The sequence below is a fragment of the Thalassophryne amazonica genome, chromosome 3 (genome assembly GCF_902500255.1).
Source record: "Thalassophryne amazonica chromosome 3, fThaAma1.1, whole genome shotgun sequence".
NCBI lineage: Eukaryota > Metazoa > Chordata > Actinopteri > Batrachoidiformes > Batrachoididae > Thalassophryne > Thalassophryne amazonica.
Window position 1 is genome coordinate 31,575,186 of NC_047105.1, and position 26,778 is coordinate 31,601,963.

Below are 26,778 nucleotides of genomic sequence, written 5' to 3' on the forward strand. Positions count from 1 at the left end.
TTCCATTTACTCACTATGTTCCTCACAGTGGAAACTGACAGCTAAATTCTCTGAGAAGCTTTCTGGATCCTTCCCTTAAACCATGGTGTTGAACAGTCTTTGTTTTCAGGTCATTAGAGTTGTTTAGAGGCTCCCATGTTGCCACTCATTAGAAGAGATGCAAAGAGGGGAAACATTTGCAAATGGCCACCTTAAATACCCTTTCTCATGATTGGATTCACCTGTGTAAGGAGGTCAAGGGTCAATGAGCTTACCAAACCAATTTTGTGTTCCAATAATTAGTGCTAAATGTATTCAAATCAATAAAATAAAAAGGGTGCCCATATTTACGCACCTGCCTAATTTTGTTTCAATAATTATTGCACACTTTCTGTAAATACTAGAAACTTCATTTCACTTCTCAAATATCACTGTGTTTGTCTGCTATATGATATATTTAACTGAAATTTCTGATCCAGACAACCAATGATTTATAAAGGAAAATCATGAAAATTATCAGGGATGCCCAAACTTTGCATACAACTGTATCTCTATGCAGCATGTGTTTTTCAAACTACACTCAGCCGTCTCAGTACATGTCAGACCAAGATGACAAACCAAACCAACTGACAGCACGGTTACCATGGTAACAGCTGGTTTATGGGAGCTGGGGGTGGCAGAATTACAAAAAAAAAATAAAAAAAATCTATTGCTCTCATAATAATGCAAAGAAACCTATATTTTGGGCTGGTACAGCTTATGAGCTTCCTTTGATTCTATTTTAAATCAAAACCACTTTTCATCTTTTCAAAATATAGCTCTCGGCTGTGCATCTACCACCGCTTAAACTTTAAAATATTTTTATTCTGAAGCACATTCAATCATTTAAAAAGTTTTCAGATGCCAAATGTGGATTTTCAGACTTGGACTTTGACATTTCAAACCTTTAGTGTGGTCTTTGTCCAGCTGACAGGCCACTTTCTTCCACTCCTCCATCTTCATCTCCAGTGGTGCGATCAGACTTTCTGACAGAGTTCTGACAGCAAGATAGAGACATTACAAAAGAATCATTCCAAAAGCAGGACTGCACAAAGAGCAAAAATTCATTATGTGACGGTAATATTAGACGACAGGTTAGGGCAGCACGCACACATCCCATACGCTCAGGCACTTTTCACACCTTCACCTGTACTCTTGATGACAGTGAATGTGTGCCAGCCTTACGTGGTGAAGAGTTTGAGTTTGGACTCGATGCTGCGGTGTCTCATGCACATCCTGGTCAGCGCTGTGCCGATCTCTTTGGTGGCTCCTTGAAAACCAAAGAACACAATTTTAGTTTAAAACTAGAGCAGCACTCAGTGTCTTTCAGTCTGATCAGAACCGATGTCCTCACCAGGACTGAGAACCTACACAAGGAGACCGATACCCACCAGGAACCTGAACTCCACCGAGTCATACAGGAAACAATAATGTCATTTGTTGCCATGTGGTGACTGTTACTGTTTTATTAATTTTCTATTACTTGACAACACAAAGAGAGTTACTGAGCATATGGTATGGAGAGAAAATGTAATTAAGCTGTGAGGGAGTGATGTCACACACAGCTCAAAACACCTACTGTAACCCTGAACCCTTTAATACTCGACTATAGTTACAAGTACCAAAGATTTGTATTGTTGGTTGTGTTGATGAAAAAAAGTAAGTTTGTTCAAGTCTTTTAATAACAAACTTAGAATGTGGTGAAATAAAGTACTGCATTTTCTGGACTATAAGTTTGTTTTAGTATTATTATTATTATTAGTTTGAGAAGTCCTAAACAACTTCTCTGAAACGACTTGTATTTGGAAAATAAACTACAGTGTCACAAATGGCCACAGGATGGCACTGTCTACATGTGTGACATGCTGAATATGGTACTGTGATACACACCCCCGAGAAAAAGGTGGCAGTAAGGAACCAATAAGTTGTGTGCCAACCACTGTAAAACAGTGTCTTAGAAGTAGATTTAAGAAATCAGGCTCTCAAACTAAAGGACTACTCCTGGAATAAACAGGAAACATAGTTCATAGAGCAGCACAATGGCTTAAGTGGTTGGCACTGTTGCCTCACAGCAAGAAAGCCTTGGATCACTTCCTGTGTTTACGTGGGTTTCCTCTGGGTGCTCCAGCTTCCTCCCACTTTAAGACATGCAGGTTAGGTGGATTGGTGACTCTAAATTGACCACAGGTGAAGGTGAATGAGTTTGTTTGTCTATACGTGGCCCTGCCTCACCCATGGTTGCTGTTGAGGGACCATAAGAAGCAGTTCACATGTATTTTGTGCCTCATCCAGTAACATTAATTAGCTTGTTAGCTTCTGCTCGCTGACATGGTGTTTGTGTTTTAAAGAAATAATGCGCTATCAAACATTTAATTACACTGCACATTTTATGAAAGTCTAGTCAGTATTGACAAGAACTATTTTACCTGTGTTTTGTTCCTTGCACAATAACATTAATTAGCTTCTGCTTGCTAATGTGGTGTTTGGGTTATCAATAAATTAAACACTGACAAAATTCTTTTTTTTTTCTGTGACATGAAGTGGTTGTGGCACATTTCAAAATTAAATGCGACTTAAAGACCGGTGTGACGTCCTCTTCACGACACATTTTTGTACGGATGTGATTAATACGCTGGTACAGCATATAGTCTGGAAAACAGAGCAAACCACAGCTCAGGATCAATACAAACAGAAAACAGCCTAAGGAATTAAAATAGTTTTGTGTGAACGACTGCCTTTAATTTTGATTGACTTTTTTTTTGGCCTGGTCAAAGATCTGATCTGATCACTCAGTTCTGTCGGGTGAAGAACAAACCCAGTGAGAACACAAATAGTGTGAACTGTGGCGCGCTCACACTGACTCACTCCCATTTGGATGGACAAATGTGACGGCACACGCAAGCTGCTGCGCTGAGTCACGGCCAGGTCACATCAAAACTTAAGCTTGCGGTTCGAGCTCACCGTCGGCGATCCAGTTTCAGCCAGAAGCCCCGTTCTCGTGTCCACTCTAAACGTAGCAGCAGCAGCACAGCGGGATGTATGACGCAAAATGGGGGGTGGCGAAGCGTCTATTAACGATGCTGCTTCAGCACTTGTAAGTGTACAGCAGGGGGCGCCCATACTGCTGAAGACATGTCTTCTGTATATTGTACTGCAGCTGCCGTGCGAATAAACGCGTTATGTTCTTCATGCTGCTGTTTAACGCCGTGTACATTCACCAAAAAAAAAAAAAAAAAGCCAAAAAAGCTGCAGTGGGAGGAGCAGCTAATGAGAGACATGAACAGAGGCTACCTGGAGTTACTCTCTTTAACTCTGGCACTTTAAAAAAAAAAAGAGACATCACAGACGGACCAGATCTTCACTGGGATTTCAAATAGGTCGAAGTAGGAGTTAGTACAAACATGGAGGCTGGATCAGGTCTGCAGTGCCCCACAGGTCTGAGATCAGATTGTACTTTCAAACACAGGTCACCTGTGCTGCCCCCTGGAGGTCACCTATGGTGCATGTTTCCCATGTTTACCTGCTGCAACCACAGCTGGTGTGGTCTTTCCTCTTCTTGATTGGCTGAGCACACCTGAATGATGCAACTAGTGGGCGGAGCAGGTGGAGGTGGAACACATACAGGTCAGGTGACCTCCAGGAGCAGGGTAGGCGATGTCTATTTTTAACTCAAAGTCTTATCAGTTTTTTTTTTGTTTTTTTTAAAAAGAAAGACTGAAAAGACAGCATCTGCTTTTTTCCCCCTTTTTTTTTTATAAACATGATCTCTTTGTAGTTTCTGATGTGGGTGCCCCGCCTCCTGCTGTAAAACTGTTTTACTACACCTCCATCTCAGTTGTCTCCTTTTTGGACACATCTTCCCCCACATTTCCCTTCTTGTCTTCTATTCCAGCTACATAAAGTCTCTTGTTACTTTAGTGATTGGCCGTGCGGATTCATCGTTAAGGTGTGGCATCAAGGTGTGTTTGTTTTATTGACCTGTGTCTCCTGGCTGCAGTTCCAACTCTGGGCTCAGAGGGATTTAAGGCTTCAACTGCTGCTGGAGGAACGTTTCAGTCCTGTGTTTTAGTAAGGCCCCACCTGCAGTGCAGGTGTGCTGCAGGAATGTGGGTGGGACGTACACCGCCAACAGTGTGGCAATCCCCGTCACAGCTCTGCAGGTGATGCAGCGCTCACAGCAGAGCAGTGGCACACAGATTTTACATTCAACACTCCACCTGTACATCTCTCAGGTCATTCTGCTTCCATCACTCAGTTACACACATCAACAGTGTTAAAAAAACAACAAAAAACAGTTTTATTAACAGTAACAAATGTTTCTGATCCACTGAACAGAAAATTCTGAATAAATAAAAGCAAAACTGACTCAAAACTAAATTAATGTGCATTAAACACTAAAAGTGCATAATATCCCGGACTTAAAATCTGACACCACTTTTCATAAAAAAAAAAAAAAAAAAGACATTTTTTTTAAAAAACCCTGCAGTTACCCAGGTTTGTGGAATCATTTATTTATTTATTAATGTGACAGAGCAAACTAAAACAAATGCCCAGAAAACTGTTAATGTGGTGGTAAATTTGAATAAAAGGGAGTGGCCAGGAGTCACAACATTTTAAAGATTTTATTTATTTTATTTTTTTAAGCTTACAAGACAGGCCGTTTTACTAATCAATGACTTTTCATAAACACAAATCAGTTCAAAATGTCCTGATTTACTCAAATACCAAGGTTTAATTATTTATTTTTGAATGCAACAGAGCAAACAAGTTATAAAACTGCTCATGGGGAGGGGGGAGGAGATTACATTCCCAGGCACATCTGCTAGTATCCTAATTTACAGACTATAAGCGGCTACTTTTTCCACACGCTTTGAACACTGCAGCTTTTACAATGATGCAGCTAATTAATGGAATTTTACAGGCTTTTTCATAAGTCAAAATACGCCAGTTGATGCTGTCAGTTGATTTCCTGAAAGCTGTGCTCCTCATGCAGTGTAAATTCACACACAGTGGGCCTCATATCAACGTGCATATGGCCATATTTGAGCGTATATGGGGTGTACGCCAAAACGGCTGCGCTGCTTGGCATTTATCAATGTGGTTGTTGGCGTACGCTGCGCTGAAAATATACACCAGGTCGAGAGGTGGCGTAAATTATACACCAAAATGAACCAGCGCTGGAATCCACATAAAAATGTAAATGATCAACATGATAAACAGTGCCATTATACAAATCAATGCATATGTTACATAAATAACACTTTCCTGATTATACTACATAATAATCAATACAAATCCCGCTTTTGCGGGATTGCTGGTCTATCGAGCACGATCCGTGGCCACAGCGCTGACTGCAAAGAAAGCACTGCTCGCCTTTACCTCCACAGCCTGGAGCCAGAGCAGCGCTGAGCTTAACTTTATGTGGTGTGATCGTTTTAGACAATGAAACTGATAATTACAACTGTAGTGTTGTCATTCCCTTCGCCCGTACTGCAATCAGGTTTTGTTGTCTCCATTCTTTTGTCACAATAAAATAAAGAAATACATTTTAAAAATAAAGAAATCTGAAAAATTAGGCGTCTTATTAATTGAGCGAGCAAATATCCACGTCAAGAATTACTGACGTGAAAAGAGAATACAGTGGTCCCTCGCTATAACGCGGTTCACCTTTCGCGGCCTCGTCGTTTCGCGGATTTCTTTAGTCCAATTTTGCATGCTTTTTTTTTTTTTTTTTTTACAGTGCATTGTGGTCTGTGTGTCTGTTTATAAGAATCTTCTCGCCCAGAAGAAAAAAGAGCGCCAACAACTACCCATAACTGTGTTTGTCACTCGGAAACAGACACCTGCAGCCAGGTGTGAGTGGAAAAAGGCGCGGCGTCTTATGTGTCCAACCTCGTACGTTGATCGTTAAAATTAAATTTGTTAGTTCTAAAAGCCATCATAATTATTTATAGGAAAACGTTCTATTTTTATTTCTCAAACAAATGTTTGGGCCTGAAAACAGGTTGGTCTTATTTTTCTAATAGGGTTTGAACTTTGAGAGTGTTTACACACGAGAGAAAAGTGAGAAAATGTTCATGCCTGATTGAGAAAGTGTATAAAGTGGTTTTACAGCTTTGAAACATCTATAATAATTGTAAAAAATAACGCTGACTACGTCGCAGTTTCGCGTATTACGGGCTATTTTTTAGAACATAACTCCCGCGATAAACGAGGGACCACTGTAACACTTTTTTGATTATACTACAAAACAACTGATACGACGGCCGCTTTTGATGCACTATTGGCACGCGTCGTGATTGGTGGAGTTCTTTTTCTTTGCCGTCTTCCTGGCTTCCATGTCATAAATGAGGGTGTGTCTGAAGCGGAGTCTGAATATTTATGGGCGTGTTTATTATAATTACGATTGTTTTCACCCGCCGCATTTATCAAGGTCACGTCAGGCGTACTCTGGAAATGGGCAGGTGCGCACTGCTTGATACATGTCACGGCAACTTTGGTGTACTTCAAATTTACGCCACAAGTGCGCAACTTTGATACATGAGGCCCAGTGTAACTAGAAGGTCTTACCCGTTCGTTTTATTGAAGAAAACTCCCTCTCCAGCACTTTGCGCCAGTGTTGCACCGTCAGATCAGTTAGCGGAGTAGAGCCTTCTCCCCCCACCCTTCCAAACCAGTTCTCTGTCTTGGCACAACAAGTCAAAAAAGTCGCAGTGCCTCATTAACGTCTCATTTACCACAGACTCCATCTGATCCTGGCTGCACGCGATGAAAGTTAGAAAAAGTTAAAATTACTCAGTTCTCAGTGCGACATCATGCGCGCGCTGGATGATGTGCGCATCAATATTTACGTGTAACACTTCAGGGGAAAAAAGCATTTACGGTACGTATTTAATTAAAAGTTAAAAAAATCTTTCTGTCTAACATCTTTCTGTTTAAATATCTCATGTTACAACATAGAGACCCACATCCTATAGACAAGTGAGGCCTATTTATGTACAATTTCTGTTTTCTTTTTAAAACTGGTGGATTATCTGTCGTTTCCAAAATTTTGGAAAAGATAGTGTATGAACAAGTTAACCAGTATGTTTCTGTAATAATTTGATTTACGAACTACATTCGTGGTTCCGGTCTGCATATTCAACTGACACCTGCCTGATCCATTTGACTGATTTTATCATCAGTTGGATCAGGATAATCTAACTGGCATGGAGTTATTAGACCTGCAAAAGGCCTTTGACACCGTCGACCACGCCATATTGATAACCAAACTGAAAGCCATTGGTTTCCGTGTGGATGCAGTGGCATGGTTTGAATCCTATCACACGAACAGGAAGCAAGTGGTTGACATACAAAGTACTCTGTCAGCACAGCAACACATATCATGTGGCATTCCTCAGGGGTCCATCCTGGGTCCTTTGTTGTTTCTTTTGTATGTGAATGATATGTCAGGACCCACAAATTGCAAGTTACTGTTATATGCAGATGATTCGGCACTGTTAGCTACTGGTAAAAATGTACCTGGTATTGAACAAACTCTCACTGTTGAGCTGGAGTCTGTATGTGATTGGCTAGTCGACAAGTGGTCAATCCAGCTCGGTAAAATGGAGTAGATATTATTTGGCTCGAAACATAAAATAACTAACGCCCAAAGGCTACAGGTACAATGTAACGGTGCTGCCATTGAATCCTGAGCCCAGGTTACATATCTTGGCATAACTCTGGATCAGTTTTTATCTGGGAATGCAATTGTGTTGAAAATTGTGGCACTATGTTCGACTGGATTAAAGTTTTTGTACTGTAATACAAAGGACTTTAACCTCAGAAATAAAAAACTGTTAGTATCTTCACTGATCCAATGTCATTCTTGTCATCCATAGTGGTCTCACCAAATGTGATAAATTACGCCTTCGGGTGGTTCAGAATAAAATGATTAGATACTTGTTAAATGCCTTTCCAATGACTCACATTGGAGTTGACCAGTTTGTAAGGGTTAATATGCTGCCAGTTGAAAAGAGGGTAGATCAGCTTAAACTGAACCACGTATTTAATGTCGTTCATGATTTGGCACCTGATTACCTTAAATCTATTTTTATTTCGCATGTTTCATCTTATGAGACAAGGTCCAGCCATCTGTCTTTTAATCATAAAAATCACAGAGGGATATGCTTTGCAAAATTAATAACCATTAGTACACTGGATGATGTTGAAATTGAGGATGGCCCAGTGGTTGTTCCAGCATTAGCAAAGATTTCGTGTCTGCTACCTACAATGCGCGTGGAATGTCTCAAACCTGAACCTACTTCTAGGCATCTTATATATGCTACTCTGGAACCACCCCTAAATCCAAACAGTTATTTACTTCTCTTTGGTAAATGTGTGTAATTGTGTAACTTCTTAAAATTGTAAAATGAAAATTTCCTTAAAAGTAGCTAAGTATGTTGGTTTTGTTTGGGAAAAGACAGAATGACACTCTGGGGTAAATCTGGATATTTACAGACATATTATATATACTCAACAAAAATATAAACGCAACACTTTTGGTTTTGCTCCCATTTTGTATGAGATGAACTCAAAGATCTAAAACTTTTTCCACATACACAATATCACCATTTCCCTCAAATATTGTTCACAAACCAGTCTAAATCTGTGATAGTGAGCACTTCTCCTTTGCTGAGATAATCCATCCCACCTCACAGGTGTGCCATATCAAGATGCTGATTAGACACCATGATTAGTGCACAGGTGTGCCTTAGACTGCCCACAGTAAAAGGCTACTCTGAAAGGTGCAGTTTTGTTTTATTGGGGGGGGGATACCAGTCAGTATCTGGTGTGACCACCATTTGCCTCATGCAGTGCAACACATCTCCTTCGCATCATCTGTGAAGAGAACACCTCTCCAACGTGCCAAATGCCAGTGAATGTGAGCATTTGCCCACTCAAGTCGGTTACGACGACGAACTGGAGTCAGGTCGAGACCCCGATAAGGACGACGAGCATGCAGATGAGCTTCCCTGAGACGGTTTCTGACAATTTGTGCAGAAATTCTTTGGTTATGCAAACCGATTGTTCCAGCAGTTGTCCGAGTGGCTGGTCTCAGATGATCTTGGAGGTGAACATGCTGGATGTGGAGGTCCTGGGCTGGTGTGGTTAAACGTGGTCTGCGGTTGTGAGGCTGGTTGGATGTACTGCCAAATTCTCTGAAACACCTTTGGAGACGGCTTATGGTAGAGAAATGAACATTCAATACACGAGCAACAGCTCTGGTTGACATTCCTGCTGTCAGCATGCCAACTGCAGGCTCCCTCAAATCTTGCGACATCTGTGGCATTGTGCTGTGTGATAAAACTGCACCTTTCAGAGTGGCCTTTTATTGTGGGCAGTCTAAGGCACACCTGTGCACTAATCATGGTGTCTAATCAGCATCTTGATATGGCACACCTGTGAGGTGGGATGGATTATCTCAGCAAAGGAGAAGTGCTCACTATCACAGATTTAGACTGGTTTGTGAACAATATTTGAGGGAAACGGTGATATTGTGTATGTGGAAAAGGTTTTAGATCTTTGAGTTCATCTCATACAAAATGGGAGCAAAACCAAAAGTGTTGCATTTATATTTTTGTTGAGTGTATATATATATATATATATATATATATATATATATATATATATATATATATTCATGTTTTACGGTATGGTGATGCTGACAGTTCGTCTTGAATGAAGCTACGGAAAGAGTGGAGACAAAAGTGTCTGAGTTGCGTCCATTTTCCACAGACTCCTCAGCAGACAGAGAAGTATTCACCCCCCCAACCCAGATTTTCCAGCTCGTGTTCCTCGCTGTTCATAATGTGGACCTTTCAGGGATGCCAGTGTGTAAAATTCCATTGGTTCTCAGGTTGTTCCACAAACTCCAGTCATAGTTTCTGCTGACTGAGTACTTGTGTCACTCTAGCAGAACAAACGTTCCTCCTGAACCCACCAACGGGCAAACCGCCCCCAATGTTTCCGTTTGAAACGGCAAAATTCTTGGGTCAAATATCTGAATGCACCAATCTGATCTTAACCTCTGCATACCAAGATAGGGGTTCAAAAAGGTTTTGTGGGAATATTTGTTGTTGTTTTACATTCAAATTATCTCAAGGCAAGAGTTTGTTTGTTTTGTTTTTTTGTAATTTACATTTTCAGTTGCTTTGTAAAATCCAAAGGAATAATGGAACCAAAGCTAGAAAATCGACAGCTTTACCAGTGGTTTTCGTGTAGCATATGACTCGTTGCCGGCTGGACTCATGTTGCCGGTCGCCCATTTATTGTAAACCACTGTTTAAAATTCAGGACAGTTAACACTTTCAGTATTTTAGCAGCTTCTGGAACTGAGAAAACACAGCAGCTGAACGACGACAGCATTTGACTATTTACAGGCTGAAAACGTCTAACTTTTGCCTGTTTTTTTTTTTGTGTGTTTTGTTACAATAAACTGCACAAGTTACAGTAAAAGAAAAAAATACTTCTTCATAATGAATTTCTGCCAAACATAATAATCACATCCTGTATCATTAGATGATCGGTCCCCATGGCAACAGCCCGATCCTGAATCCTTTCACAGTAATCCTCTTTTTTAAGTGTGTGTATTGATCAAGTTATTGATGACATATATCAGCCAATCGGGTGTCGACACCTTAGGGAAGCGCTATCAGGGCGACTCAGCACTCCTCGGGTCATTGCATGATCTGGGTTTGTGTGTGTGTGTGTGTGTGTGTGTGTGTGTGTGTGTGTGTGTGTGTGTGTGTGTGTGTGTGTGTGTGTGTGTGTGTGTGTGTGTGTGTGTGTGTGTGTGTGTGTGTGTGTGTGTGTGTGTGGACGCACATGAAGAAAAACCAGAGGATGCCAAAAAGATGACAATGCCTTTGGGTGCCATGGTAACGAGGCAAGAGGAATCACAAGAACAGAGAAAAAGAGGAACACTGAAAAAAATCAGCTGACTGAAACTAGCAATTTTCTGTGTTCATTCTTTGTGATTTTTTTCAGTTAAAATAAAAACAAACTACTTTATCTTAAAAAGAATTCAGGCCTATGTGAGGGTTTAATCATTAAAACATTTGGTGTAAACGGGGATGAAGAGGGAAGAAAAAGAAACCAGATACAAGGAAAGAAAGGAACAGATGGCTGGAAATGGCCACAGTGCAAAGCCGCCATCTCTGTTTAACGAGATAATCAGGTGTGATTTAATTGAATGGAACTGACATAACGGCAGCTGCCAGAGAGAATTATCTCTGGCTGAGCTCCGTCAACGAAACCTCACATCACTACTCTGAGTATTTCAGTACGCACAAGCGCTGACTCAACAAACCTCAGCCGCCGTCACATCCTACGCCAGTCACCCGTGTCCGTTATCTGCTGCAATCAGCCAAAAATCATAAGAAGAAACCACAGACACCGCCGTCTCATCACACCTCTCACGAGTTCACAAGAAGGATTTTAACTGAAATGGATACCAACCGTGATCTGTATCATTTCTGTGAATGTAATAAAAATTATCAGATAGATGCATACATTTATGTCCGTCAGTCAAAACAATCTGTTCATTTATTCTGATGTTCACAAAGCAACTGTTTTTGTTGTAAACTCAAATTTTAATGTAAAAAAATGGACCCATGATGTTATTTTGCTGCTCAAGCAACAACAGGAGATATTTTATCTTAATAAAAGGAACAGCAGAATCACACCACATTGTCGTGTGTATTTTATCATTCCCCCCCCCCCCAGTATAAATCACACCTTTTTTCTGTATTATCAGGTCTCTGATTTGGGGTTTTTGTTCATGGTTGCCAGAATAAGACAGAGGAAATGTGACCCAGACCGGAGGAAGCCCGGGGCTTCTGACTGGAGCCAGGCCTGGATGTAGGGCTCGTCAGTGAGCGCCTCGTGGCTGGGCTTGCCAGGCGCCAGTCAGGCACAGCCAAAAAGGCAACGTGGACCTCCCATCTCCACCCTGTGGGCTCACCACCCGGAGGGGGAACTGCTGGTGTCAGGTGCGCTGTCCCATGGGTGGCAGTGAAAGTCGAGGGCTTCGGCGGACCAGACCTGAGTAGCAGGGAATAGCTCTGGGGGTGTGGAACATCACCTCGCTGTGGGGGAAGGAGCCAGAGCATGTGCAGGAGGTGGAGCGATACCAGTTAGATCTGGTGGGCCTCACCTCCATGCACAGCCTCGGTTCCAGAACCATTCTCCTTGATAGATGTTGGACCTTATTCTTCTTTGGTGTTGCCCAAGGGTGTGAGGCACCGGGCGGGTTTGGGGATACTCATGAGTCCCTGGCTGAGCGCTGCAGTGGTAGATGAGAGTGTCGCCTTCCTGCGCCTTCGGGTGGCGGGGGGACTTTGACTGTTGTTTGTGTGTATGCACCAAAAAGCAGTTTGGAGCATTCAGCCTTCTTGGAGTCCCTGAATGACAGGGAGGAATGGCCTCCCTGATCTAAACCCGAATGGTCGTTTGTTATTGGACTTCTGTGCTCATCATGGACTGTCCATAACGAACACCATGTTCGAACATAAGGATGCTCATAAGTGTACATGGTACCAGAGCACCGTAGGCCAAAGATCAATGATCGAATTTGTGATTGTATAATTTGATCTGAAGCCATATGTTTTGGACACTTGGGTGAAGAGAGGGGCAGAGCTGTCAACTGATCACCATCTGGTGATGAGTTGGATCAGAGGGTGGGGGAGGACTCTGGACAGACCTGGTAAGCCCAAACGGATAGTGCGGGTGAACTGGGAACGTCTGGAGTTGCCCACTCTCCGACAGATCTTCAACTCACACCTCCAGCGGAACTTTTCTAGCATCCCTGTGGAGGTTGGGGCATTGAACCAGAATGGGTAATGTTCAAAGATTCCACTGCTGAAGCTGCAGCGGGAGCTGTGGCCTGAGAGTCTTAGGTGCCTCAAGGGGCAGCAACCCTCGAACACTGTGGTGGACACAGGTGGTCAGGGAAGCCATCCAACTGAAGGAGGAGTCCTTCCGGGATATGTTATCTCAGAGGACTCTGCAGGAAGTTGCAAGGGACCAACAGGCCCGAAGGGCAGCAGCCTCTGCTGTGGGGGAGACAAAGCAGCGGGTGTGAGAGGAGTTCAGAGCAACCATGGAGAAGGACTTTTGGTCGGCACCAAGGTGCTTCTGGCGGACCGTGAGGCAGATCAGGAGGGGAAAACAGGGAACCATCCAAGCTGTCTATTGTAAGGATGGGACTCTGTTGACCTCAACTGAGGATGAAACCTGGCACTGGAAGGAACAGTTTAAGGAATTTCTTCATCAGACCGGAGCGACCTCTACAGTAGGGGCACAGCTGGAAGCTGATGGAGGATTTTCAACAATTTCCCTGGTGGAAGTTACATGGGCCTCACACAACTCAGCCTCCCTGGTAAATAGTAGAGAAGCTTGAATCTTCGACTGGACTGGGTTGCTTGATGCGAGAACGTTTCGCTTCTAATTGCAGAAGCTTCATCAGCTAAATTTCTTGTTCTGGTAGTCTTTCTGTCTTGACTCTTGTAGAGAAGAACAAACTCTTTACAAAAGAGTCGAAGATTCAAGCTTCTCTACTATGGAAGCCACCTGGACAACTGACAGCCTTCACAGAAACATTGCAACTCCCTGGTAAAGTCTACTCCAGGGTGCTGGAAAGGAGCGTTCGGCCGATAGTCGAACCTCTGATTGAAGAGGAACAATGCGGGTTCCGTCCTGGTCATGGAGTAACCAATAAGCTCTTCACTCTCACAAGGATCCTGGAGGGTGTCTGGGAGTATGCCCATCCAGTCCACATGTGTTTTGTGGACTTGTAGAAGGTGTATGATCGGTTTCCCCAGGAGACACTGTGGGAGGTGCTGCAGAAGTACAGAATGAGGGGGTCCCTTCTCAGAGCCATCCAATCTCTGTACTCACAAAGTGAGAGCTGTGTTCAGGTACTAGGCAGTAAGTCAGACTCGTTTCCGGTGGGGCTTGGCCTCCGTCAGGGCTGCGCCTTGTCACCAGTCGGGCAGAGGAGGGTTTCAGTTTGGTGGGCTCAGGGTCTCATCGCTGTTTTTTGCAGATGATGAGGTCCTGTTGGCTTCATCAGCCTGTGACCTCCAACACTCACTGGATCTTTCTGTGTAGGCTCTCAGTTGTCCAGGTGGTTTCCATAGTACAGAAGCTTGAATCTTCGACTGGACTGGGTTGCTTGACGCGAGGACGTTTCGCTTCAAATCGCAGAAGCTTCCTCAGCTAAAATTCTTGCTCTGGTGGTCTGACTTCTGTCTTGACTCTTGTAGAGAATAATAATCAAGAAGTCACAAAAGCTGGAGTTTTAAACCTAACCAGACCCCTCCAACCGAGAGGCAGACTGCTATAGGCTAGTGACTAAACAATAGCTCTAATTAGCACCTATTGTGCTCTAGGTAGCACCCTCCTAATGACATGGCAGCTGTCCCTCCTAATGATGGGACGGACCCTCTCCTGATGGCTCCCTTGATGACTCTGCTGATGATGTGAATGACTCATTACCATGAACAAAAGACTGAAACTGCTTTGACCTGAGTACCCCATTGTAAACAGGGGATAAAGCGTGTCTCAGACCCCCTCCCCGGTTAAGGCTGGGTTTCAAACATTTCACAAAGAATGCCTCCTTGACCCCTCTCTCAAACCATTTCTTCTCTCTGGCTAATATTTTAACTTCCTTGTCCTCAAACATGTGGTTAGTGTCTTTAAGGTGGAGATGAACTGCAGACTGAGGTCCACTGGCGCCCTAGCACTAGCCTTTTGTGTAAAGGTTGCTTAGTCAAAGCAACCTTTAGACTAAGCAACCAAGAACTAGATCACGGGTACAAGTAGCCGAAATGGGCTTCCTTAGGAGGGTGGTTGTTAGTCTCCCTTAGAGATACGGTGAGAAACTCAGTCATCTGTGGGGAGCTTGGAGTAGAGCCGCTGCTCCTTCGTGTTGAAAGGAGCCAGCTGAGGTGGTTCGGGCCCTCCTGGGCACCTCCCTAGACAAGTGTTCCAGGCACGTCCATCTGGGAAGAGACCACGGGGAAAACCCAGGACTAGGTGGAGAGATCACAACCCCAATTCCAGTGAAGTTTGGATATTGTGTAAAATGTAAATAAGAATACAATGATTTGCAAATCCTCTTCAACCTATATTCAACTGAATACACCACAAAGACAAGATATTTAATGTTCAAACTGATAGACTTTTTTTTGTTTCTGTGCAAATATTTGCTCATTTTGAAATGGATGCCTGCAACACATTTCAAAAAAGTTGGAACGGGGCAACAAAAGACTGGGAAAGTTGATGAATGTTCAAAGAACACCTAATTGGAAACAGGTGAGCGTCGTGATTAGGTATAAAAGGAGCATCCCCAAAAGTCTCAGCCATTCACAAGCAAAGATGGGGCGAGGATCACCACTTTGTGAACAACTGCATGAAGAAATAGTCCAACAGTTTAAGAACAATGTTTCTCAACGTTCAATTGCAAGGAATTTAGGGATTCCATCATCTACAGTCCATAATATAATCAGAAGATTCAGAGAATCTGGAGAACTTTCTACATGTAAGCGGCAAGGCCGAAAACCAACAATGAATGACCTTCGATCCCTCACCCGGCACTGCATTAAAAAGTGACATCATTGTGTATAGGATCTTACCACGTGGGCTCAGGAACACTTCAGAAAACCATTGTCAGTTAACACAGTTCATCCCTACATCTGCTAGAGAAAGTTAAAACTCTACCATGAAAAGTGAAAGCCATACATCAGCAAAATCCAGAAACACCTCCGCCTTCTCTGGGCCCGAGCTCATTTGAAATGGATAGACTCAAAGTGGAAAAGTGTGCTGTGGTCTGATGAGTCCACATTTCAAATTGTTTTTGAAAATCACAGACGTCGTGTCCTCAGGACAAAAGAAGAAAAAGACCATCCAGATTGTGTTACCAGCACAAAGTTCAAAAGCCAGCATCTGTGAAAAAAGAGGTAAATTGCATCCAAGGTCAGGCAGGTACAGATACACTAGACCTGGACTAAGATCTGAGTAAGATAAACAAAAGAGTCCTTTAGTAGACCTGTTTAACATGAACACTTTCACATTAAAGGGTACCTAGTGATAAATGGGTATTAATCTGTTTTGCCCCACTGGCAACAATTGTCGAAGTGTGTCACTGTCATTTTCTGCTCACAATAAATAAATCTCAAAGGTACTAATGCAACTTTTTCCACTTATAAAAACAACTCTGGGCATAAACGGGTTAACAGTGAAACTGTGACAAGATTCAATTTATCTCAGTATTAGTTTCTTGTACATCAGGCTCACATGGCGAATAATCACACCACAAATCTGAGCTCAACCACGATTTCTTAAAATGTTATGGCTGGAAATCTGCCTCTTCTGTGGGTAAATGTGTGTGAAAAAAGTATGTGTATATTTCAACTTGCATAGTTATTTCATATACATATCATTCTTTCATTCATGCATTCATTTATTGTTGGTGGAGATAATGTACTTTTTAAATCACCCTTGGAAACTTGGAAAGTTCATTAAAAAAAAAGTCCAATACAAGGCACCAAAAAACATTTAAAAAAAAGATAGAACAGATTAATTACAGTTACTTTACAAAATGCCTGACTTGTGTTTAAAAGGGTTAAAATGAGGTATAGTGTTGTTGATGTTGCATAACGTGACTTGTCTGTTAAAAATTTTGTCCTCTCCAAGACAACAAAGTGTCGGGACAGATTAAGATGGGATTTTTGGAGTCTGCTGACGTATACATTTCTGCTTTTGTTCGGGATTTGTTTCTTTGACAAGTAAGATATTTTATAAATAGGATACATTTTATTTTTGACCCCCTGCGACAGGTTTTGGGTCCCCTTTAACGTGAACGTGCCCGTGTGCTGAAACACACTGATTCACATACAGACTGTACAGGTGTGACAGGGCTTGTGTGTACATGTTTGTGACATGGCTGTGCTGCTAACACACTAACGCTAAAACAGAATGCACAGTCCCATGAGGCACTTCGGTGCGGTGTTCTGCTACAGGTCACATGTGCTGCGAAACACCACCTGTGTTTTGCAGCACTCACACACTTTATTTTGAAAGGCCTGTACTCTGAGTTCCTCACCTAAAGGCATCTAAAGCCAGCGCGCTCCAGAACGGTTTGTGTTTGGTTTTAAGTGTGCGTTGCTGCTGCTGTGGTAAATAAACATGACAGAGCAGGTCTGCTGTGGCAGACGTCTGCGGAGGGGCGTGGCAGTGATTCACCTCACACACCCAGACATTACTGGATTTCCTTTGAAGAATCACACAGCAAGTGGCTACTTCAAAAAAAAAAAAAAAAAAAAAAAAAAAGAAAAGTCACATTGAGCTGTGTTTGTGTGCGAGTCCTCAGCGGGTCATCTGAACCCACAGTCACGTTTAGTCAGTAAATTAAGCAGAATTAAAACTGATGCACTATGATGACAGAAAACATACAATGACCAGCAAGCACTGCACCCAGCAAGAAAAAACACACACACGCCGACATGCAACATCTTCTGATGTTTTATTTACACACAAATCCCCTGCAGTCAACAGAAGCAATCTTAGCAGCAACCAGCAGAGAATTTTTGTTCTTCAGCAACTCTTGCTCTCTTATGATCATCATCATTATTGCAACATTCAAACACACTAAAGGACACGTGTTCTTCTTCTTCATGGCTGGAGTCACTGCATTACTGCCACCAGCTGGACTAAAGCATGCGTCACACCTCAGGTTTAGAGACACACCCCACCTCAATGGCTGAAGGTACATGCTCACCAAAAAAAAAAAAATAATAATAATAAATTAAAGAAAATGGCAGGAAGTAAATAAAAAAAGTATAAATATTGTACTGTGCATAAGAAATCGACCCAGAATGCACTGCTTTGTCAATATCCAGGTCTTTTACCCCAGTCAGATGAATTCCTGGTCCCACTGTTTTCAATGCTCGGCATGTACATTTTATTTTTACGTAAGCTCCGCAAGTTTATCCGATTTTGCGAGTGTGTGACCATCAAGACTTGGGCAGGAAGTGACATTGTGTTTGGAATCTCAACAAGACAGTCTGTGGTGCACACACCTGAAGCGGTTAGCACCGCTAGCTGCTAGCAATGTCCATGTTTACTGCCTTACTGGCTGCGGCTGGACAAAAAGAACCAAACATACACAGGTGACAATGGCAATTGGTTGTTCAATAACAGTCACATTAAATTAGTTGAACTTTCAGATATTTAAGGTTACAAAACCCCATGAACCAGAAAGCAGTGCCGAACAGCACAACGATAATCGCTGTGATTACTATGTGCCGCTTCAGGAGACGCAAAATCAGCAGGATGCAGTTGTGTTGCAGGTATGTATTTATTATAATTACACACCCCCCACAGTGGCCAGGATGTGACTATATGCAGTAGGGAGAATTATGGTAATAATTATGGTAATAATAATTAGGGATGCACTAATCCCGATACCAGTATCGGGTATTGGCTCAATCCCATGTCTTTACTCGTACTTGTAATCATAAAACTGCTCCGAAACTAGACACCCGATACCCCTTTACAGCAGCGTGATATTTGTATTGTGGGTTGATTGCAGCAGCCCATGGGCAGACGGAGGCCGCGGTTCAACGGAACTGCCCACTTCGCCCACAAAGCGTTTGATGAGCTTTTCACCTGCAGCTCTGAGTTGAAAGCAGTTGTTGTCTCAAAGTGCAGTGATGGCAGCACACCTGCACTGAACTTTACTAAGACACTTTTAATTTTTTTTTTCTTTAAAACTCTGTGCCGCTCCGTGTGTGTCCTCACTAAAAACAGCTGATCTGCATGCACTAATAAACACTTGTTTTTTCCACCCAAATGTGCCTAAAGTCTCTTTCTGAGGATGACATGACGTAAAAAAAATGTTGGAAAACATTCCCCTTCCACACCCCTAGATTAAAGGTCCACGTTTGGAGGCAATTTTTCACACTACTACTACTAATAATAATAATAATAATAATAATTTTAACAATTAAAATGTTGAGAAAGAATTTAAATGTTAGAAAGAATTTAACAGTTACATTTATAAACAATGTAGATTTTAAATTGTAAGTTTTACTGTTACGGTGCTGTCAACATTTAAATATGAGGTCAAGAAAGATGTCTATTTTATTTTTTATAAAACAAGTATTTATGTTCACTGAAGTCAACAAAGGGTGACTATAAAGTGAGTACTGGCAAAACTGGTTATCATTTTCATGTTGAGGTGGCGGGGGGGGGGGGTGTTGTCAGCAGCTGCTGAAAGTAACTAATAAAGTAACTACTAAAATAACAGTTACTTTTAAAATTGAGTAATCAGTAAAGTAAATAAGTTACTTAAATAAGTTACTTTCAAGGAGTAATCAGTAATTGGATTACTTTTTCAAAGTAAATATGGCAACACTGGTGCTCACACACATAAGTAAAGTTATTGATGGACAGTTTCAGTTCAGTTATTGGTGTTGTATATTTTGTAGTGCTGAAGTCCACAGGTTGCATTTCAGTGAGATGTCTGGCAGTGTCATGTTTGCAGGCATCGACATTAATGCTTGTCCAATTGTCCGGGCCAAGTGTAAAATGTGATCGGACAAGGAATATGCTCGAAATCGTTGTCTGACCAGACAAGTGGCATTTTTTTGGTTTAAAACATTTAAATTCTTTATATGCATCGCTCGGAACCAAAATACCTGACCACCGCCTTTTTGTTTTCTCATTTACATCACGTCTTGTCTCACACCTTGCGAGAAAGCGTCTTAGGTTTTTCCCGCCACTCTCCACGCAGCGGACAATTGGAAAACATGATGTCAATGTGTGTGAGAGACCACTGTATAGTGTGTGTTCGTAGTAGAGGCTGACATTTTTTCGAGAATCCCACGGGTCACGGAATTCCCATGGGATTCCCAAGGGATGGTAGTCAACTTTGCTATTTATCACGTGATTGGGACGGTATGCGATTAAAAATTCACAGGACCAGACGGGAGCGGGAACCAAGGTTTTAGGCAGCGAGCCGTCCTGCCGTCATTTGAGCGGTCAATTTTCGAAAAAGACGCAGAAAAAATAGCGGGCAGCTTTGCTTAAAGCCGTCTAAAATTAAGACTGGGTCCAATCGCTGCAGCCGTCTGTGTGTGTGTGTGCGCGCGCGCGCGCGCGAGTCGGCTGGCTGCGAGGGGGGAGCAGGGGCACTGAGCACAGAGTGAAAAACAACACAAACTAAACTGTGGCACTGCCTTTATTTCTTTCTGGACTGTTCTGACGGTGCGTCCTGTTCACACCGTGTGCACGTGTCTGTGACAGTTATACTGAAATTATGAGATGAAATAAATTGGTCAAAATTCCTTAAAATGTGAAGTTTTGTTTTTTTTTTTAATTTGGATTAAGGCAATAAGTGTCTCCCTGTATTACCACAGATGAACTGTTTCTGTTGACACATCTTCTGAAATAAAACTGCAGAACACTAAAGCATAAAAACTAAAAGAAGGAAAGTAGATGTGATAAATACCATGAATCTTAGTCCCAGAAAATGTTGAAATTTAATGATTTTTCTATTTCAGCTGCAATTCTTATGTTGGAATATTAAAGTTAAAGTATTTACAAACAAAAGAAGTATGACAGGTTTTAATTAAGTGACAAGTCAGAGCAAAGTATGCGTGATAAATATTTAATTTGAAGCTCACTCACGGGTTGTCCAGACAACCAGCTTTTCCTATAGGACAAGTAAACTGCCAGGTTTACTTGTCCTATGGACAAGTACACTAAAAAGCTTAATGTCAATGCCTGGTTTGTTAAGAAACACATGATTAATGTAAAAAGACAATTTGTTGTAGACAAAAAGTGAAGTTACATGATTTAAGTGAAATGTTTGTAAATAAACAAACAAAGCTAATGATATTGGTAGCACTTACAGTCAAAAAGTAAGGAACAACTGATGAATAAAACATGTTTTCAAAGTCATCATAACTGTAATGGTATCATTAAGTATTCGTATCGGTACTCTGTATCGATGAGTACCCAAATGTAAGTACTCGTACTCAGTCTGGGAAAAAGTGGTATCGGTGCAGCCCTAATAATTATCTTACACATTTGGTTAAAATAAATTAAAAATAACAACATTGTAAACTACAGCTGCAGTCAACCATTTTTAATACTTGGATCTTAAACAGATTAAAAAAAACAGTCTAAGCAATCTTGACTAAAAATAAATGAATAAATTATAATAATGGGGGACATTTACTCCAGAAGAGCACTTATTAGTGTGCAAGCTCCTGATAAGGTTCAAAATATGTCATCCTGCAGAGTTAGTGTTTAGTGGGTTCCGTCAAACACAAGTGGATTTGTAGCTGGACCACTGGTCCAATTTAGACATCAGTGCTAGTGAACTTTGCTTGCAGTAACATGCACCACCTCAAAAACTTTAAAAAGTCTTCAAAACATCCCACTTTTCACAGAGCTGCCCCAATTTTCTGGAGTATAAATAGCTTTTTTTTTTCTTTTTTCTTTTTTTTTTTACTAGTTTGGGAGGTCCTGTGACTTATACTCAGGTGCAACTTATACTGTAGAAAATATGGTGGTGGCCAAGTGGTTAATGCACTTGGTTTCAGTTCAGAAGGTTCCGGGTTCAAATCCCACCCCTGCCACATTTCTCCATGTAATGTGGAGTTGCGTCAGGAAGGGCATCCGGCATAAAACTTGTGCCAATTCAACAAGCAGATCCACCTTGGATTTGCTGTGGCGACCCCAAGTGCAAACAAGGGAGCAGCCGAAGGGACTTCTATTCTATTCTCGTTCAGACCACCTGAAATAAACATTTTTTGTTGTTCCATTTTTTTTTTCTGTAAATCACACTCTAAGCACGCAGTAGCTGACAGTACAATTATAACAAAAAAAAAAACAAAAAAAAAAAAACGCACTGCTCGTGCACACACTGTGTATTAGCTACATGCTACTCAATTACTTTATCAGAAAAGGCTTTATATCCACGTCGAGGTCAAAAAGATGACAATGGTAAGATAATCTCTTCTCTTTGTCCTTCGACAAAGAGCACATTTGGAATGGAGACGACAGCTTCATGGACAGATGATTCTCTGTTTGATAGGTCTGGTAACTGCGCGTTTCTGTGCGGGTGTACGTGTGCCGTGTTTACCTCTGGTTCCTGTCGCCATATCAGCCACCTTCTGAAAAGCATCCAAAAAGGCTCCGGTCACCAGGATGGTCGTCCTGAGTCACATATAACAACACACAGAAATGAGCCATTAAACTCACAGATTCTGAGCAACCTCTGACCTTTATGACGACACTGGTTGCAATGCTGACCCGATATTGCATGCCTGCTATTCAAAAACATGACTTCAGATTTGTGGACGTGTGCACTACCTGAGCTGTGATTGTAATTTGGCTCCTTTACTGACAAAATCCTCCCATGTAGGATAACTGGCCTGTCGGGAGAAGAAGGAGAAAGAAAAAAAAACCAAACATCAGCGATAGCGATTATACAGCGGGTGGAGATCATGAGCTAAAACATTAACCCCAACGCTTTACCTTTTATTTTATAAAATGTCACTGATCCATTATTGAAGCATTAAATCTCTGCTGGTTATATGAGGGTAATAAAGTCAACTGAAGTGACACACAAGCTACTAACTTAGATATAAACTATGTTACAGTTTATACTGCTGAGAGAAAGATATCACTTTTTATGTCTAATACTATACCGATAGTGGAACCCCTTCAGTATCTGCTGATACCTATGTATAACAATACAACACCCTTTCCCCTTCTTAAAATAACTACAACCCCTGGCAAAAATTATGGAATCACCGGCCTCGGAGGATGTTCATTCAGTTGTTTAATTTTGTAGGAAATTTACATTGAAATTTACAGAGTTATCAATTTAAAAACAAATCACCACAACACAAAATGACACTTTCAAACAATCCCTGCTTCACCTTTCAGTAAAATGTGTGTTCACGTAGGCTAATAACAGAGCTCCCTAGATGATGTCACCTGTGGGAATAAGACCCTGACCCACTAAGTCTGCCCCACAAATGGCGGCGTTATGCCGAGTTCTACCTGCATCCACATACTGGAAAACCCAACTCACAGCCACTTTCAGGGAGGGGTGTGGATTTTTATTAAGTCCCCCTGAGATCTGTGTAAACCCATTGAAAGGAGTCCAATATGTGAGCTGTAATGCAAATTACTTAGGGGAAAAACCTCAAAGAACAGGTGACTGATTCTGTGGCACCGTATGTGTGCAGTCCATACTAGCTTGTTGAAAGGTGCATAATAGGGCCCCTGTAAAACCCAGAAGGTCACTCTGGATATGACTGTAGAGCAGCAAACACACAAACTGTGCGTTATTGTGGGAAGACTTTGGGAAGAAAACCCTCCCTGTTCCCTCAGCACTTCACGTCTGAATCCTAAATTCTCCCTGGATTTGCTGTGACTGGCAGGAATGTCACAGGCAGTCGCAGACAAAATATTCAAGCAGCAGTTTAGCAGCAGGCGGAGTTTAAAATAAGACACGGCTTTAAGGTCCTCTGGTCCGTTTAGTCCTGAAGCTTCTGAGATGAAATACACATCTTTATATCTGACAGCCACTGAGTTACAAAGTGGACAAAAGACAAACCCAAATTCTGGCTTCTCATGTTTTTGCTCACAGTCACCAGAGTGGATACACATTGATTTGGCTTAACATTTATGTCAGATATGTTTCCTAACACAACTGCAGATGTACATGGAGAACAAGGCATGGCTGAGCTAACCAGTTAGCCCACTGTGTTCCACAGCAATTAATATAACCATAATACTACTAATAATAATAAAGATTCAAGTCTGTTAACTTTCAGGGCATGGTAGCCTACAAAAACATCATTTTGAAAACTCACGCCTGTTTTAATCAAATAATACATAAAGTCACACTGTACAAATTCTTCATGACAATGGAAACTGACGAACAAACATGCTCTAACAGTCATTTACACATCCACAGTGACAGATATAAACCCACTGATGCGTCTCTGAATGACTATTTTCTGTAACTTTGTCTTTTTTTATCTTGTAATGGACAGTTTTCTCTTGAGGTCACTGATCCCATCATTGCCATGGCAACCATATTTTAGGCTAAAGGTTTTGTTTTGATACCGTTAATAAGTAACTTGTACAGCTCACAGAAAAAAAAGAAAACCACTCAGAAGATGACAAAAAGTTTTTTCCCACAACTCAACTGTCAGAAAATGAATAATGGAACGTGTGAGGGACTCCATGGGTGTGGACACCAGGACAACAAGTCAATCACTGAAGAACCATGAGGGACTCTAACCTTCATACAAACCAAACAATTACAACTTTCCAGAGCTCCGTTTTTATTATTTTGGACTTTGTGGTTTTGTGTGTTAACAAAGCAAAGTAAAACATTTTAAAATGCACTTCTATTGTGGAAAAAATGTCTCCATGCTGCAGTGGCAGTGACACAGTGACCTCTATTCACAAAGCCCAGTTGTCCGTGTTTATAAGACGTACAGAGCTGTTATTCTATCTGCTCATTCAGCCGGCGTGGCCAAGTGTACAGTTTCCACCGCACGGGTGTCTAATCCCACCACCACAATGCCGACTCGCTCTACTGACCAACACTGACAGGATGAAAGACCAAACACACCAGCTAAGAGTGGGACCACATCCCATTCCCCCAGTACAGTCCAGTTTAACTATGTACACAGCAGAACAATATTTTATCTGCTCCCATTGATTAATAAGTAGAAAGAAGCTTTTAAAAGCAGACGCTGGGACCACTAAAAACAATGCAACTGTTACAGTGGAGTGCTACAAGATCTTCACGACTGTGCAAGATGAAGGAAGAGTACCGGGACTGGGCCAAAACCAGCAAAGACAGAAAATCATTTCCTCTGTGCGACATCTACTCCAAAAATCTAACAGCTAAAGTGTTTTGACACAAAGTGCTGGTTAACAACATTTGTGGATACAGACTGCAGGTACTAGCCCCTAGCACTGCCCCCCCCCAGTCAGCTTAAATGGTATGAGTTCATACACGTCCCACAGCATACAGGGTGGTTCGAGGGACCTCACAGTGCTGACACAGCAGAATCACAATGACAATATGAGACGAGGCAATTTTGCGTGATTAATAATGACTTAATAAATTGAAAGGCACCAGCGTTTACTGTTGCTTAAAAAGTCTCTTATTTGTGACTGTGTTCATTTCTCTATGTATTTATACAAGTTTTCTTTCATCGTTTAAAATATGGCAACATTATTACACAGAATTCAAACCTTCGAAGAGGTTCTGTGTGGCTTCAGGATTTCTGATGCGGCGCTACACGTGCTTGAGTTTGAAAAACGCGTGTTGGGTTCCATCGGTATGCCTGCAGCTGGCACGCCACATTAACTGCTGTGCTGCATTCCAGGTAATCAGATAGCAGTTTGGACAGGTGAGAGGACTTTTCATCAAAGAAAACAGTCAACTGGCTTCAGAGCTCAACCTTCGGAAAATGATTTGTTGGTGAAGTCAATGAGGGTTTTCTGCCAACGCTTTGTTTATGATTATATGTATTTGTGTTTTGGAGCAGTTGTTAAATAAATCCCTGAACACTTATTTAGAAAAACAAGCAGCAGAGATTTTCATTGTGTTCTGAGAATGTGTGATTAAAGTTTTGTATCTGATCTTTTGAAATTTCATTCCAATGAGAATCTTGTCCAACAGGATCCAAAACTATTTATATGCTAAGTGTTGACATTTGTCTGTGACTAATTGCTGTTGTAATCAATCATTTAGTTTTAGTTTGGAGACTTATCAAAAATAAAACAAGGACAAGAAAGAGAAGGTAACTAAATAAAAATAAAAAATCCCAGAGCTGAAGTAAACGTTTAAAGTGACTGCACAATCAAGGACCAAGTGAATTTGATAAGAGTCATTGAAAAAACTGTTTGTTTACTTTATTTTACAAACAAATAAACAAAAACAATAAGAACCAGTGATGTTCCTGTGCCTTTTCCACATCAAGTCCCTCAAAAGACTCAACAATAAATCACCCATGCGCCTTGTTGATGCGTGGATCAGAACTGGTTAAATCAAACTCAGAATGTCCCATTCTGATTGTACCCAATCAGAATTGGCTTAGATAAGTCATTTTTTGATTGGTCAATATGGGATAAATTAAACCTAAAAAATGTGCGTTTCCTTTTTGCTTCGTCTTAGTCAGTCAGTGCTGATACTGACAGAGAGCGGTGCACATTTTAAAAGCACATAAACACATTGGTTCGCTTTAAATACACAATAAGTGTACTTTACTCACACTGATTATTAAAAGTGCACGTCAACCTCTCTGTTTGACAGCACAGAGCTGATAACACCAACAAAAACAGCCAGCACTCTTCATGTCTGTTCCTGATGATCACACAGACTGTGCAGGTGTGGAGCCAGAGGGGTGAAGGTCCAAATAATAACAACAATATATACACACATACATATATACACACACATATACAGGGGTTGTAATACCGCCAAAGAAAACTACACAATTGTAATCGTTCACTGTTTACAACAGGCATGGAGACTGGCTGCACACGCACTGCTGGCCCATGTTTTATGATGAGTCAGCCTTTGGTGCACTGGCATTTTTGCTCAGGAACATCTCTGAGAAGCAGCTTGGATTGAAGGTAGTTTTTTTCTTTTGACTTTATATGCGTGCA

The 26,778-nt window shown here is 41.6% G+C and overlaps 1 protein-coding gene across 3 annotated transcripts in view; it reads right to left on the reverse strand.

The window, feature by feature from the left end:
- mtss1 (MTSS I-BAR domain containing 1) overlaps positions 1 to 26,778 on the reverse strand; it is a 92,057-nt gene that overhangs the window by 23,596 nt on the left and 41,683 nt on the right. For all 3 annotated transcript variants that reach the window (XM_034165992.1, XM_034165993.1, XM_034165994.1), the window contains 4 exons: positions 22,444 to 22,505; positions 22,214 to 22,287; positions 1,204 to 1,288; positions 924 to 1,015 (listed from right to left, as the gene is read on the reverse strand). In XM_034165992.1, coding sequence (XP_034021883.1) covers positions 924 to 1,015; positions 1,204 to 1,288; positions 22,214 to 22,287; positions 22,444 to 22,505 — 313 coding nt within the window. The remainder of the gene's footprint in view (positions 1 to 923; positions 1,016 to 1,203; positions 1,289 to 22,213; positions 22,288 to 22,443; positions 22,506 to 26,778) is intronic.